Source organism: Pezoporus flaviventris, unplaced genomic scaffold (genome assembly GCF_033815535.1).
Source record: "Pezoporus flaviventris isolate CSIRO_AGI_PZ_B2104156 unplaced genomic scaffold, CSIRO_AGI_Pfla_v1 ptg000951l, whole genome shotgun sequence".
Classification (NCBI taxonomy): Eukaryota; Metazoa; Chordata; class Aves; order Psittaciformes; family Psittacidae; genus Pezoporus; species Pezoporus flaviventris.
Genome location: NW_026893496.1, coordinates 14795 through 28766, shown reverse-complemented (window position 1 = coordinate 28766; position 13972 = coordinate 14795). Strand labels below are relative to the sequence as shown.

General features: G+C 61.9%; 3 protein-coding genes across 3 annotated transcripts; 1 reads left to right on the top strand and 2 right to left on the bottom strand.

Annotated features, from left to right (window-relative positions):
• The first annotated feature begins 412 nt into the window (after positions 1-412).
• GCDH (glutaryl-CoA dehydrogenase) lies at positions 413-4785 on the top strand. Its single transcript, XM_061444514.1, has 6 exons — positions 413-609; positions 1761-1980; positions 3348-3451; positions 4173-4298; positions 4394-4554; positions 4631-4785. Exons 1-6 carry the CDS (start codon positions 413-415, stop codon positions 4711-4713), a joined length of 891 nt encoding a protein of 296 aa, XP_061300498.1. The 3' UTR covers positions 4714-4785.
• A 1047-nt stretch (positions 4786-5832) lies between these two features.
• On the bottom strand, positions 5833-7924 carry SYCE2 (synaptonemal complex central element protein 2). The gene is made up of 3 exons (XM_061444517.1): positions 7815-7924; positions 6594-6777; positions 5833-6070 (listed from the first exon to the last, which is right to left on the bottom strand). The coding sequence occupies exons 1-3, from the start codon at positions 7913-7915 to the stop codon at positions 5876-5878; spliced, it is 480 nt and encodes a 159-aa protein (XP_061300501.1). The 5' UTR covers positions 7916-7924; the 3' UTR covers positions 5833-5875.
• A 389-nt stretch (positions 7925-8313) lies between these two features.
• Positions 8314-13404, bottom strand: FARSA (phenylalanyl-tRNA synthetase subunit alpha). Its single transcript, XM_061444516.1, has 13 exons — positions 13210-13404; positions 12409-12546; positions 12219-12317; positions 11966-12084; positions 11782-11874; positions 11552-11680; positions 11345-11460; positions 11172-11256; positions 10960-11059; positions 10687-10855; positions 10523-10600; positions 9647-9761; positions 8314-8455 (listed from the first exon to the last, which is right to left on the bottom strand). Exons 1-13 carry the CDS (start codon positions 13363-13365, stop codon positions 8350-8352), a joined length of 1503 nt encoding a protein of 500 aa, XP_061300500.1. The 5' UTR covers positions 13366-13404; the 3' UTR covers positions 8314-8349.
• Positions 13405-13972: the final 568 nt, after the last annotated feature.

Here is a 13972-nt window from a genome sequence, read left to right as displayed (position 1 = left end):
TGGATGTGGGGTGGGATAAGGGGGGGAGATGGGGGGGTATGGGGGGGGACATGGGGGGATGAGGGGTGAGATATGGGGGATATGGGGTGCGATATGGGGAGGGAATGGGGTGGGAATAGGGGGCAGGTGTGGGGTGGAATATGGGGCGGGAATGGGGTGGGATATGAGGGGTTGTGGGTGGGATATGGGGTGGGAATGGGGTGGCATATGGGGGATGTGGGTGGGATATGGGGAGGGAATGGGGTGGGATATGGGGAGGGAATGGAGGAATGTGGGGCAGGAATGGGGGTGGGATATGGGGGGATGTGGGGTGGGATATGCGGGTGTGTGGGGTGGGATATGGGGTGGGAATGGGATGTGGGGCAGGAATGGGTGTCTATGGGGTGGGATATGGGGGTCAATGGGTTGGGATATGGGGAGCTATGGGTCAGGAAGGGGGTCAGTGGGGCTGAGGGGGGTCCCTGTGTCCCTGTCCCCAGCACGGGGGGAGCTCCTGGGCTGCTTCGGGCTGACGGAGCCCAACCACGGCAGCGACCCCGCGCGCATGGAGACGCGGGCGCGCTACAACCCCGGCTCCCGCAGCTACACCCTGCGCGGGGCCAAGACCTGGTGAGCGCGGGCCCCAAACACCCCACAACACGCAGAAACAGCCCCAAAACACCCCACAACACACAGAAACAGCCCCAAAACACACCAAAACACCCCGAAATCACACCAAAACACACAAAAACACAACCAAAACACACCAAAACACCCCGAAATCACACCAAAACACACAAAAACACAACCAAAACACACCAAAACACCCCGAAATCACACCAAAACACACAAAAACAGCCCCAAAACACCCCACAACACACAGAAACAGCCCCAAAACACACCAAAACACCCCGAAATCACACCAAAACACACAAAAACACCCCCAAAACACACAAAAACACCCCCACAACACCCCAAAACACCCCAAAACACCCCCAAAACACCCAAAAACACCCCCAAAACACACCAAAACACCCCCAAAACACACCAAAACACCCCGAAATCACACCAAAACACAACACCCCCAAAACGCAAAAAACCACCCCGAAATCACACCAAAACACCCCAAACACACCCCAAAACACCACAAACCACCTCAAAACCATCCCAAAACACCCCAAAATCACACCATAACACCCCCAAACACACCCCAAAATCACCCCCAAACACCCAAAATCGCCACAAAACCACCTCAAAACCACCCCAAAACACCCAAAATCACACCAAAATCACCCCAAAACACACCAAAATCACGCCAAGCCCACCCAACCCCCCCAAACCTACCCAAAGCCCCGCTAATCCACGCCAAATGACCCCTAGCCCCCCCAAACCCCCGCAAATCCACCCCAAAGCCCCACAAATCCACCCCCAACCCCCCCCCAAATCCACCCCAACTCCCCCAAACCCCTGCAAATCCACCCCAAATGACCCCTAACCCCTCCAAATCCACCCCAAATCCCCACAAATCCACCCCAAACCCCCACAAATCCACCCCAAATGACCCCTAACCCCTCCAAATCCACCCCAAATCCCCACAAATCCACCCCAAACCCCCACAAATCCACCCCAAATGACCCCTAACCCCTCCAAATCCACCCCTAACCCCCACAAATCCACCCCAAACCCCCACAAATCCACCCCAAACCCCCACAAATCCACCCCAAATGACCCCTAACCGCCCCAAATCCACCCCAACCCCCCATTTCCCCCCCCCCCCCCAGGATCACGAACGCTCCGGTGGCCGACCTGTGCCTGGTGTGGGCCGTGTGCGAGCAGGACGGGCGCGTGCGGGGCTTCCTGGTGGAGCGGGGCCGTGGGGGGCTCAGCACCCCCGGCATCCAGGGCAAGTTCTCGCTGCGGGCCTCGGCCACGGGCATGATCCTCATGGACGACGTGGAGGTGCCCGAGGAGAACGTGCTGCCCGGCGCCGTGGGGCTGGCGGTGAGAGGGAGGGGATCTGGGGGGCTCTATGGGGCTCTATGGGGCCTATAGAGGTCTATCAGGGTTTGGGGGGTCCTATTGTGGTCTATAGGGGGTTGGGGGGATGTCCTCTATGGGGCCTATAGCAGTCTATAGGGGTTTGGGGGGATGTCCTCTATGGGGCTCTATGGGACCTATATTGGTCTATAGGGGGTTGGGGGGATGTCCTCTATGGGGCCTATAGTGGTCTGTAGGGGGTTGGGGGTCCTATTGTGGTCTGTAGGGGTTGGGGGGGATGTCCTCTATGGGGCCTATAGCGGTCTGTAGGGGGTTGGGGGGATGTCCTCTATGGGGCCTATAGCAGTCTGTAGGGGTTTGCGGGTCCTACTGTGGTCTATAGGGGGTTGGGGGGATGTCCTCTATGGGGCTCTATGGGGCCTATAGCGGTCTATAGGGGTTTGGGGGTCCTACTGTTGTCTATAGGGGGTTGGGGGTCCTATTGTGGTCTAGAGGGGGTTGGAGGTCCTGTATTGGTTTGTAGGGGTTTGGGGGGATGTCCTCTATGGGGCTCTATGGGGCCTATATTGGTCTATAGGGGTTTGGGGGGGATGTCCTCTATGGGGCTCTATGGGGCCTATATTGGTCTATAGGGGTTTGGGGGTTCTATATCAGTCTATAGGGGGTGGGGGGTGTACTCTGCGGGGCTCTATAGGACCTATATTGGTCTGTAAGGGTTTTGGGGGGGCCTATATCAGTATACAGGGGTTTGGGGGGGTCTTATGTCGATCTCTAGGGTCTATATGACTCCCCCCTCAATCCTTTAGACCCATATAGGACCCACCCAAAGCCCTATAGGCCAATAATAGGTCCTATACAGACTGATACAGGAATTCCCCAAAAGCCTATAGGCCAACATAAGACCCCTCAAACCCCGATAGACCCCTATAGGACCCCTCCAAAACCCTATAGACCGATATAGGACCCCCTCAAGTACCTATCGACTGACATAGCACCCCCTCAAAACCCTATAGACCGATAGGTGTCCCCCTCAAAACCCTATAGACCAATAGGTGTCCCCCTCAAAACCCTATAGACTGATAGGTGACCCCCTCAAAACCATATGAACCAATACAGGACCCCACAAAACCCAGTAACAGACATAAGACACCACCTATAGGGTTTTGGAGGGGTCTTATGTCATTCTATAGGGCTTCGGGGGGGGGTCCTATGTCAGTCTATATTGGACCTACATCAGTCTATAGCGTTTGGGGGAGGTTCTATATGGACCTATAGGGGTTGGGGGGGGGGTCCCGGGTCAGTCTATATGGTTATGGAGGGGCCTTATGTCACCCTATAGAGCTTTGGGGTGCTCCTACATTACCCTATAGGGTCCCTTTGGCTGCCTCACCCATGCGCGCTACGGCATCGCCTGGGGGGCTCTGGGTGCTGCTGAGGCCTGTTTGGAGACGGCGCGTCAGTACGTCCTGGACAGGTACCCCCATCCGCACCCCAAAAGGGGGGGTCCTGCCCCCCCAAAGCCCCCCCTTCCACCATAGGCACCAGTTTGGGGGCCCATTGACCCCCACTTCCCCCATAGGCACCAGTATGGGAGTCCATTGACCCCCACTTCCACCATAGGCACCAGTTTGGGGGCCTATTGACCCCCACTTCCACCATAGGCACCAGTTTGGGGGTCCATTGACCCCCTCTTCCCCCATAGGCACCATTTTGGGGGTCCACTGACCCCCACTTCCCCCATAGGCACCAGTTTGGGGGCCCACTGACCCCCACTTCCCCCATAGGCACCAGTTTGGGGGCCTATTGACCCCCACTTCCACCATAGGCACCAATTTGGGGGTCCATTGACCCCCTCTTCCCCCATAGGCACCATTTTGGGGGTCCATTGACCCCCTCTTCCCCCATAGGCACCATTTTGGGGGTCCACTGACCCCCACTTCCCCCATAGGCACCAGTTTGGGGGCCCACTGACCCCCACTTCCCCCATAGGCACCAGTTTAGGGGCCCATTGACCCCCACTTCCACCACAGGCACCAGTCTGGGGGCCTGTGGATCCCCACTTCCCCCATAGGCACCAGTTTGGGGGGCCATTGACCCCCACTTCCTCCATAGGCACCAGTTTAGGGGCCCATTGACCCCCCACTTCCCCCATAGGCACCAGTTTAAGGGCCCACTGACCCCCACTTCCCCCATAGGCACCAGTTTGGGGGCCCGCTGGCACGGAACCAGTTGGTGCAGAAGAAGCTGGCGGACATGGTGACCGAGATCGCATTGGGGCTCCAAGCTTGCCTTCGCCTCGGGCGCCTCAAGGACGAGGGCCGGTGGGTGCTATGGGGCAGAGGAGGCCAGGGACAATGACACAAACCCCAAAAGGGGGTGGCCCAAGGAGGGGCCGTCGATGTCTTTGTCCCCATAGGGCAGCCCCCGAGATGGTGTCGATGCTGAAGCGGAACTCGTGCGGGAAGGCGCTGAGCATCGCGCGGGAGGCGCGGGACATGCTGGGGGGCAACGGGGTCTGCGACGAGTTCCACGTCATCCGTCACCTCCTCAACCTGGAGGCTGTCAACACCTATGAAGGTGCCAAAGGGACCGGGGGGGATATTATGGGATGGCGGGGGACAGGACGCGCTGTGACACTTCCCCCCCACCACAGGCACCCACGACATCCACGCGCTCATCCTGGGCCGGGCCATCACCGGTATCCAGGCATTCGCCCCCCCGGCACCGCGGAGCTGATGGGGCCACAGCAGGGCCAGGATGGCACCGGGAGGGGGTCATGGTGTCACCAGCGGAACCACGGTGTCACCGGCGGTGGAGGACACGAGGGGATGGTGCTGGGAACTGGACCTGGTGGCACCGGCACAACCTGACTGCAACCAGATCCGGTGGCAACAACCGGACCTGGTGGCACCGGCACAACGTGACAGCAACTGAACCCAGTGCCACCAACTGGACCTGGTGTCACCAACCAACCCTGGTGTCAGCAGCACAACCTGACAGCAACTGAACCCAGTGCCACCAACTGGACCTGGTGTCACCAACTGGAATTGGTGTTACCAACCAACCCTGGTGGCACTGGCACAACCTGTCACCAACCGGACCTGGTGTCACCAACCGGACCTGGTGGCACTGGCACAACCTGACAGCAACCGGACCCAGTGTCACCAATTGGACCCGGTGTCACCAACCAGACACGGTGTCACCAACCGGACCTGATGTTACCAATCAACCCTGGTGGCACTGGCACAACCTGACAGCCACCGGACCCGGTGTCACCAACCGGACCTGGTGGCACCAACCAGCCCCAGTGTCACCAGCACAAGCAGTGACCGGACCCGGTGTCACCCACAGAACAAGCTGTCACAGCATAGACAGAAACCACTCTCAGCAATGGGTGCTGTGGCCACCCTCATGGCTCCTCCTGGCCAATAAAAGCCCCCTCTGCTCATTAGCAGCAGCCTCATCAACACTAATGAAGCTCCGTGGCCTCCTGAACGTTGAGGACACCGGAGCTGGACGTGGCAGCCAAATGGGACCAGTGGAAAGGGGCAGGATCCCCTCCTTGGCCATGGCTCACGTTGAGCTCCTCCTCACCCCTTTGGGGTGCTCTGCATCACTTCACCCACCCCGGAGCCTGGGATTGCCCCAGCCTTGGTGATCTCCATGAGGTCCTCATGGTCCCACATCTCCAGGTCCCTCTGGATCCCATCCTTTCTCCCAGCGTCACCCCAACCACATGGGTTTGGCTCCTTTTATTGGTGCTAAACCCAAACAGCAACAGCAAAGCCCTTTTTTTTTGGGGTGGGGGGGGCGGGGGCAAAACCCCCCTGTATCCCACTTTGGGGCAGCTCCAAGGGGAGCAGCTCAGCCCCTACTTGTGGGGCAGTGGGGACCCCGCTCAGGTCTCGGGCTGCAGGCAGAGGTCCCGGTAAGCAGCCTCCACGGTGCGGCAGACCTGGCGGAGCTCGGCCGCGGCCTCCCCCACCCTCTCCATCACCTCGGCCAGCTCCTGCAGGCGCTCTTGGATCAGCTCGTTGTGGATGCCATAGAGGTGGAAGAGCCGCTCCTCCAGCTGCTCGGCCAGGCCCGAAACCTGGGGCAAAAAGAGGGGGGGGAAACCGGCTCTTCCAAGGGCTCAGGAGGGCGTTCTGCCTCTCAGGAGGAGGTGGCAGCTGTGGCTGCGCACCGGAGCCAAAGCCATTGCCACCGGGTCACCATGGGCTGCAGCTGAGCCCCCATCTGCCCATGGGCCTGGGGGAGCCCCTGTGCAACCCCTGCCCGCGGCTGTGGGGCTGCAAAGGCCAATGTGGGAGGCAGCTGAGCGAGGACGTTGCTCCGGGGATGGGAAATGCTCCATCCCTTGGGGGGGGTTCGTTGGCCATCGGCCTCCTCTGCGTGCCCCAAAGCGGGGCTGGAGGCAGCTGGGGCCGTACCCGGAGGGTTTGGGAGTGCTCCCCCCTCCCGCCTCCCCACCACATACAACACACATGGCACACCAGGCTCTGCAGCTGGGACCTCGTCCTGCTGCCAATCCGGGTGGAATAACGGGATTAAGCACATGGAGCAGCCGCCGTGTGGGTTAGGGGGCTCCTCCCCCCCCCCATCAGCCCCCCCACCTTGAGCAGGAGGCTCTCTCGGAAGGTGCTCATCACGTTGTGATCCTCCTTCCTGCTGCTGTTCACGCTGTCAATGAGGTGCTGAGCGCGGTGCTGCAGGTCCCCAACGCTGGCATCCAGGGCGGCGAAGTACCGGGAGGACGGAGCATCCAGCGCTGCCTCTGCCCCGGGCACCGGCTCCACCCTCAGCCCAAACACAGACCCACATGTGAGGGGCAGCACTGGTGCCTATGGGGGAAGTGGGGGTCAATGGGCCCCCAAACTGGTGCCTATGGAGGAAGTGGGGGTCAATGGGCCCCCAAACTGGTTCCTATGGGGGAAGTGGGGGTCAATGGGCCCCCAAAATAGTGCCTATGGGGGAACTGGGAGTGAATGGGCCCCCAAAACAGTGCCTATGGGGGAAAGCGGGTCAATGGACCCCAAACTGGTGCCTATGGAGGAAGTGAGGGTCAATGCGCCCCAAACCAGTGCCTATGGTGGAAGTGGGGGTCAATGGGCCCCAGACTGGTGCCTGTGGTGGAAGTGGGGGTCAATGGTCCCCAAACTGGTGCCTATGGTGGAAGTGGGGGTCAATGGGCCCCAGACTGGTGCCTATGGGGGAAGTGGGGGTCAATGGGGCCCCAAACTGGTGCCTATGGGGGAAGTGGGGGTCAATGGGGCCCCAAACTGGTGCCTATGGGGGAAGTGGCGGTCAGTGGACCCCCAAACTGGTGCCTATGGGGGAAGTGGGGGTCAATGGACCCCCAAACTGCTGCCTATGGGGGAAGTGGGGGTCAATGGGCCCCAGATTGATGCCTATGGGGAAAGTGGGGGTCAATGGGCCCCAGACTGGTGCCTGTGGTGGAAGTGGGGGTCAATGGCCCCCAAACTGGTGCCTATGGGAGAATTGGGGGTCAGTGAACCCCAGACTGGTGCCTATGGTGAAATTGGGGGTCAATGGCCCCCAAACTGGTGCCTGTGGTGGAAGTGGGGGTCAATGACCCCCAAACTGGTGCCTATGGTGGAAGTGGGGGTCAATGGACCCCAGACTGGTGCCTATGGTGGAAGTGGGGGGTCAATGGGCCCCAAACTGGTGCCTACGGTGGAATTGGGTGTCAGTGGGCCCCCAGATGGTGCCTATGGTGGAAGTGGTGCTCAAAGAGCCCCGAATTGGTGCTCTCGTTAATCAGGAACGCAACTGAAGCCGAACCCATGAGGCCCCGGCGGTGTTAACGCCGTTACCTGTCAGCGTCCTCACCGGGGGGCTCATCCCTGCCCACCCCTGCCACGGCGGGGCTGGCGCCGGCCTCCAGCTCGGAGCCTTCCCGTTCCTTCCGTGACATTCCCGGACCTGGGGGTCGGGAATAGGGGGGGGACGGGGACGAGACCGGAACGGAGCCACCGGGAAGCGACCGGAGCTCGGCGAAGGGCCCCGGAGCGCTGAGGTAAAGTGGGCGGGGCCTCCGCAACGCTGAGGTAAAGTGGGCGGGGCGTCCGCGGCGATAGCCACCAATCAGCGCCCGGCTGGGCTGACGGGGGACCAATCAGAAGGCCGGAAGCAAAATGGCGGGAAGGGGACCGTGAAGAAGGAGCCGCCATGGCGGGCGCTGAGGAAGGAGCCAACATGGCGGCCGCCGGGACCGGTAGGCTCCGCGGTTGTGTTTGTGGGGGTGCAGGCTGTGTAGGACCCCCCCCAACCTTCCATACCAGCTCCCCCCCCCCCCAGCACAGACACGGGTCCCCGGCGGGTGAAGGAGCTTTATTGTGAGGCCGGCACTCAGGCGGCCATGCGGCACAGGGGCCCGTCATAGACCATCTGCAGGTTCACCCGGTGCCCCACCAGCTCCCGGATGTTGTTGATGCCGTATTTGATCATGGTGGGGCTGCGGAAGAGAAGGGGGGGGTCAATAGGGAGATGCTCCCCCCCCATATCCCGGTGCTATGGGGGGGTCAATAGATAGGTGCCCCCCCATATCCCTGTGCTATGGGGGGGGGTCAATAGATAGGTGCCCCCCTATATCCCTGTGCTATGGGGGGGGGGTCAATAGATAGGTGCCCCCCCTATATCCTTGTGCTATGGGGGGGGTCAATAGATAGGTGCCCCCCTATATCCCTGTGCTATGGGGGGGGTCGATAGGTGCCCCCCCATTTCAGTGTGCTATGGGGGGAGTTAATAGGAAGGTGCCCCCCCCATATCCCTGTCCTATGGCAGGGTGTCAATAGGAAGGAGCCCCCCCATATCACTGTGCTATAAGGGGGGATGTCAATAGGAAGGAGGCCCCCCCCCCATATCCCTGTGCTATGGGGGGGATGTCAATAGGAAGGAGGTCCCCCCATATCCCCGTGCTATGGGGGGGTGTCAATAGGAAGGTGCCCCCCCATATCCCTGTCCTATGGCGGGGTGTCAATAGGAAGGAGCCCCCCCATATCCCTGTGCTATGGGAGGGATGTCAATAGGAAGGAGGTCCCCCATATCCCTGTGCTATGGGGGGGGTGTCAATAGGAAGGAGCCCCCCTCCATATCCCTGTCCTATGGCGGGGTGTCAATAGGAAGGACCCCCCCCTATATCCCTGTGCTATGTGGGGAGATGTCAATAGTAAGGAGGCTCCCCCCCCCATATCCCTGTGCTATGGGGGGAGTTAATAGGAAGGTGCCCCCCCCTATCCCTGTCCTATGGCGGGGTGTCAATAGGAAGGAGCCCCCCCATATCACTGTGCTATAAGGGGGGATGTCAATAGGAAGGAGGTCCCCCCATATCCCTGTGCTATGGGGGGGTGTCAATGGGAAGGTGCCCCCCCCCATATCCCTGTCCTATGGCGGGGTGTCAATAGGAAGGAGCTCCCCCCATATCCCTGTGCTATGGGGGGATGTCAGTAGGAAGGAGGCCCCCCCCCATATCCCTGTGCTATAGGGGGGTTCAATAGGAAGGTGCCCCCCCCATATCCCTGTGCTATGGGGGGGGTGTCAATTGGAAGGAGCACCCCCCCATAGTGCAGGGATATGGGGGGGTGTCAATAGAAGGTGCCCCCCCATATCCCTGCGCTATGGGGGTACCCCCCCCCCCCAAACTCACCGTTCCAAGGAGAGCCCCCAGGCCAGGACCGAGATGTTCTCTGGGAGCCCCATGGGCAGCAGCATTTCCGGGCGGAAGATCCCCGAGTTCCCCACCTCAACCCATTTCTTGAGCCCTATGGGGAGGGGGCACAGCCCCATTGCGGTGAGAAGGGGCCATTGGGAGCCCCTAATCCAAGGGGGGGGTGCACACCCCCCCAAAAGACAGCCCCTTCCCATAGGGGTATCCTTTGTATCATGCTATATACTCCTATATAGGATATATAATCCCTGTATAGGATGACCCTCACCCCAGCCCCATAGGGGTGAGGGGGGGGCCATAGGGAGCCCCTAATCCCAAGGGGGGTGCACACCCCCCGAAAGACAGCCCCTTCCTGTAGGGGTACCCCTGTATAACCCTATATACCCCTATATAGGATATATAACCACTGTATAGGTTGATCCTCACTCCAGCCCCATAGAAGTGAGGGGGAATGGGGGGGATAGGGAGCCCCTAATCCAAGGGGGGGGGGGGGTGCACACATATCCCCCAAGAGACAACCCCTTCCCACAGGGATACCCCTCTATCACCCTATATATGCCTATAGAGTATATATAATTCCTAGATAGAATGACCCTCACCCCATAGCGGTAACTGAGCCCCAGCCCCACTATTGGGGTACTCTAAAGGCTCCCCTTAGTATAGGGGTACCCCAAACCCCTCTTTGTTACAGGGAAACCTCAAAGCCCCCCCATAGGTACCCCAACCCCCCCAACCCTATAGGGGAAATGACCCCCCACCCCACCTCCTCCGTGCACACACACAGAGATCCTAAGGCTCCTTTGGGGACCCATCACCCCCCCCCCTTTACTCCACATTGGGGTGTCCCCCCCTCACCCTCATGGTAGCTGAACACCTCCATGCTGGGCTCTGTATAGGGGTTGTACGCCGGCTTGAACCGCAGCTGGCTGATACCTGGGGACAGCACAGAGTAAGGGGGTGACCCCCAAGTTGAGGGTGGGGGGTGTCTTTATCCGTGTGTGTGTGTCCCCCCCCCATACCCAGCTTGGTGAAGAACTGCCGGAGGATGCCCATGAGGTGGCCGAGGGTGAGGCCGCGATCGGCCACGACGCCTTCGACCTGGTGGAACTCGGCGAGGTGCGTGGCGTCCAGGCTCTCGTTGCGGAACACGCGGTCGATGGAGAAGTATTTCACGGGTGAGAACCTCCCCTGAGCCATAAAGAATGGGACACACACACACACATCAAGTTATGGGGGTCCCCTACCCCCAAACCAAACCAGCCCCCTCCCCATATCCCCGAATCCATCGTTACCTGTTGGGCCAACCTATAGAGCATGCGGGCGCTGGCGGCCGTGGTGTGGGTGCGCAGCAGGTTCCTGCGTGCCTCCTCCAGCTTCCAGTCGTATTTGTACCTTTGGGGGGGGGCAAAAGGGGATGCAAAGACCCCCTAAACCCTATGTAGGGTGAGAAGGTTCAGGGGGGACCCTATGGGGTGTTGAGGGGGGGTGTGTGTCTCAGCCTCACCCCTGCGAGCCGTAACCTCCCTGCGAATGGACCTTCTTCACCTTGGCTGTGTAACCAGGGGGGAGCTCATTGGCCTCAGCGGGGTCTATAGGGATAGAAGTGGGGTTCAGGACGGGGGAGGGTGTGTGTTTCTGTGCCCCCCCTTTTCTTCCCCTGACCCCCCTTTTCCCCACCCTGCAGGAAGAAGGTGTCGTGCTGATCCCGCGCCGGGTGCTGCTGCGGCTGGAAAAGGGCATCGAAGTTCCAAAAGGAGCTTTCCACAAAGTTCTGCGTCGGCATCTCCGTGAACCTTGGGGTGCAAAACGCCTTAAACAGGGGGGTTCCCCCTGCCCTGAACTTGGGGGGGGGGGGGGGGGGTGGGGGGGCACCCCAAACCTCACCCCATTTCCAGGAAGATCTGCCGCAGCTCGGAGCGAACCTTCAGCAGCGGATGGAGATGCCCTGCGGCCGGTGGCAGCCCCAGCGCTGCGAAGTTGTAGGGTTTGAAGGGGAGCTGCCGCCAGGAACCCCTGTTAGGGGGGGTCACAGCAACGTTTTGGGGCTCCCAGGTAACGTTTTTGGGGTCCTAATAACGTTTTTTTTTGGGGGGGGGGGGGTCCGATGCACTCACGTCGCGATCATCTCCGGCGTCAGCTCCGTCTCCTGCCGTGCCACCGCCGTGCTGAAAGCGCTGCCCTTCCGGATCCAGTAGGATTTGAGGGTGCTGGGTGGGGGGTGTGTGTGTCAAAGGGATTAAAAGGGGTGGTCTCAAGGGGGGGAACCCCAAATCTACACCCCCCCCACCCCCAACTCACACTTCCAGCAGCAGTTTCCTCCTCTTGAGGTCGTTGCGTTCGCGCTCCGGGACGCTCTCGGTCTCCCCTTGGTGCAGGCGCCGCAGGGCCTCCTGCACCGTGTCCTGCACCTCCGGCACCTATGGGTGACCGGGGGGATGTGGGGTGGTGTCACCCCCCCCACCATGGGGGTAACACGGTGCTGGAGACCACCCTGATGGGTGACCACCCCCCCCCCACCCCGGTGCCCCCATTCCCCCCTTGCTCCACTCACGGCACGGAAGACGCGGGGTCCTCCCGGTGCCCCCTTCTCCAGGCGCAGCCACTTGTTGGCCATGGCCTTACTGAAGCCAACGGAGCCCCCGGGCAGCTTCTAAAGGGGAACGGAGCCGGGGGTGGGGGGGGAACATAGATGAGACCTCCGGTGGTCCCGGTGCTGCCTCAACCCCCCCCCCGGTACTCACCATGGCATCGCTCTGGGGCAGCCCCTCCGCGGGGAGGCTGCGGAAGAGCCGCACCTCGGGGCTCCCATCCCGCAGCACCTCCGTGCCCTCGGGGCTCAGCTCCCACCGCGTGGCCGCCCGCGCCTCCGCCTCGATCACCTGCGGGGCGGCCGCGCTCAGCACCGGGGGGTGACCCCGGTCCCTGCTCCCCCCCTTCCGTATCCCGGTGCAACCGGATCACCGGAGCTCTCCCCCCTCTCCGTATCCCGGTGTAACCGGATGCTCCGGTGCTCACCCCCTCCCCGTATCCCAGTGGAACCGGATCACCGGAGCTCCCCCCACTCCGTATCCCGGTGTAACCGGATCACGGGAGCTCCCTCCCCTCCCTGTATTCCGGTGCAACCAGAGGTTTCCCCCCCCCGTATGCCGGTGCAACCGGAGCTCCTCCCCTCCATATCCCGGTGCAACCGGATGCCCCGGTGCTCCCTCCCGCCCCCCCCCCATCCCGGTGCAACCGGAGCTCCCCCCCTCCGTTTGCCCGGTGCAACCGGCTGCCCCGGAGCTCCCCCCCGTCCGTATCCCGGTGCAACCGGATGCCCCGGTGCTCCCCCCCCTCTGTTTCCCGGTGCAACCGGATGCCCCGGAGCTCCCCCCCCTCCGTATCCCGGTGCAACCGGATGCCCCGGTGCTCCCTCCCGCCCCCCCCCCCATCCCGGTGTAACCGGAGCTCCCCCCCTCCGTTTCCCGGTGCAACCGGATGCCCCGGTGCTCCCCCCCCCCCTCCGTTTCCCGGTGCAACCGGATGCCCCGGCTCTCACCCACCTCCCCCAGCGCCTGCAGGCTCTTGACGGCTCCCACCAGGGTCTGGTGGTCGAGGCCGAGCGCGGCGGCCGCCTCCAGGCTGCAGAGGCCGCCCCCGGGTCCCGGCGCCTCCCGCTCCAGGCGCTGCAGGAGCCGCTCGGCCACGCTGGGCGACATCGTCGGCGGCCGGAAGCGAAGCCGGCACCGACCGGAAGCGGAGGGAGCGGAAGGCGCCATCTTGAAAGCAGCGTTAGTAGGGCGGCGCCATCTTGAGTGTGGCGGCGACCTGCCCCACCGGTGGGGATTTGGGTGGGTGGGGGGTGAATGACGTCATGAGGTTGCGGAGTGACGTCACGAGGGTGAGGCCGTCGCGCGTGGCGTCATTCGAGGGCGTGACGTCACCGTCGCGTCAGTGCTATCGCGATCCCTGAAATAAGGGGGCGCCCCCCTCCCCCCCGGGAGTCACGTGCCTCGCCATCCCATAATAACACCGGGATGAAGATCCGGCCCCTCCCCCCCCCTCCCCTCCCCTCCCCCCCTTCGGTGCTATTATGGGATGGCGGCACCGCCCCTCACGTGGTCCGCGGAGGGGGGGGGGGGGGAGGCATGCGCCTTTAAGAGCGCGCCTGCGTGCTCACGTGACCGCGGTGACACGCCCCGCTCGGCGGGAGGGCGGGGAAGAGGCGTCCCCCTCCTAACGCGTGGTCGCTCCTGATTGGCCCCCGCGCGCAGCCAATGAGAAGCGGCCATCTGGGACGCCAACGTTCGGGGGCGCCGTCGCCGC

Coding starts and splice junctions, on each gene's coding strand:
- GCDH (XM_061444514.1), top strand. CDS start 413: ATGGGGAGCTATGGGTCAGGAAGGGGGTCAGTGGGGCTGAGGGGGGTC. Junction 1,981..3,347: donor CCGGCGCCGTGGGGCTGGCG/GTGAGAGGGAGG, acceptor ATTACCCTATAG/GGTCCCTTTGGCTGCCTCAC. Junction 3,452..4,172: donor CGTCAGTACGTCCTGGACAG/GTACCCCCATCC, acceptor CTTCCCCCATAG/GCACCAGTTTGGGGGCCCGC.
- SYCE2 (XM_061444517.1), bottom strand. CDS start 7,915: ATGTCACGGAAGGAACGGGAAGGCTCCGAGCTGGAGGCCGGCGCCAGC. Junction 6,778..7,814: donor CCCGGTGAGGACGCTGACAG/GTAACGGCGTTA, acceptor GTTTGGGCTGAG/GGTGGAGCCGGTGCCCGGGG. Junction 6,071..6,593: donor GAGAGAGCCTCCTGCTCAAG/GTGGGGGGGCTG, acceptor TTTTTGCCCCAG/GTTTCGGGCCTGGCCGAGCA.
- FARSA (XM_061444516.1), bottom strand. CDS start 13,365: ATGTCGCCCAGCGTGGCCGAGCGGCTCCTGCAGCGCCTGGAGCGGGAG. Junction 11,875..11,965: donor AGGAAACTGCTGCTGGAAGT/GTGAGTTGGGGG, acceptor CCCCCCACCCAG/CACCCTCAAATCCTACTGGA. Junction 10,856..10,959: donor TCTATAGGTTGGCCCAACAG/GTAACGATGGAT, acceptor TTTATGGCTCAG/GGGAGGTTCTCACCCGTGAA.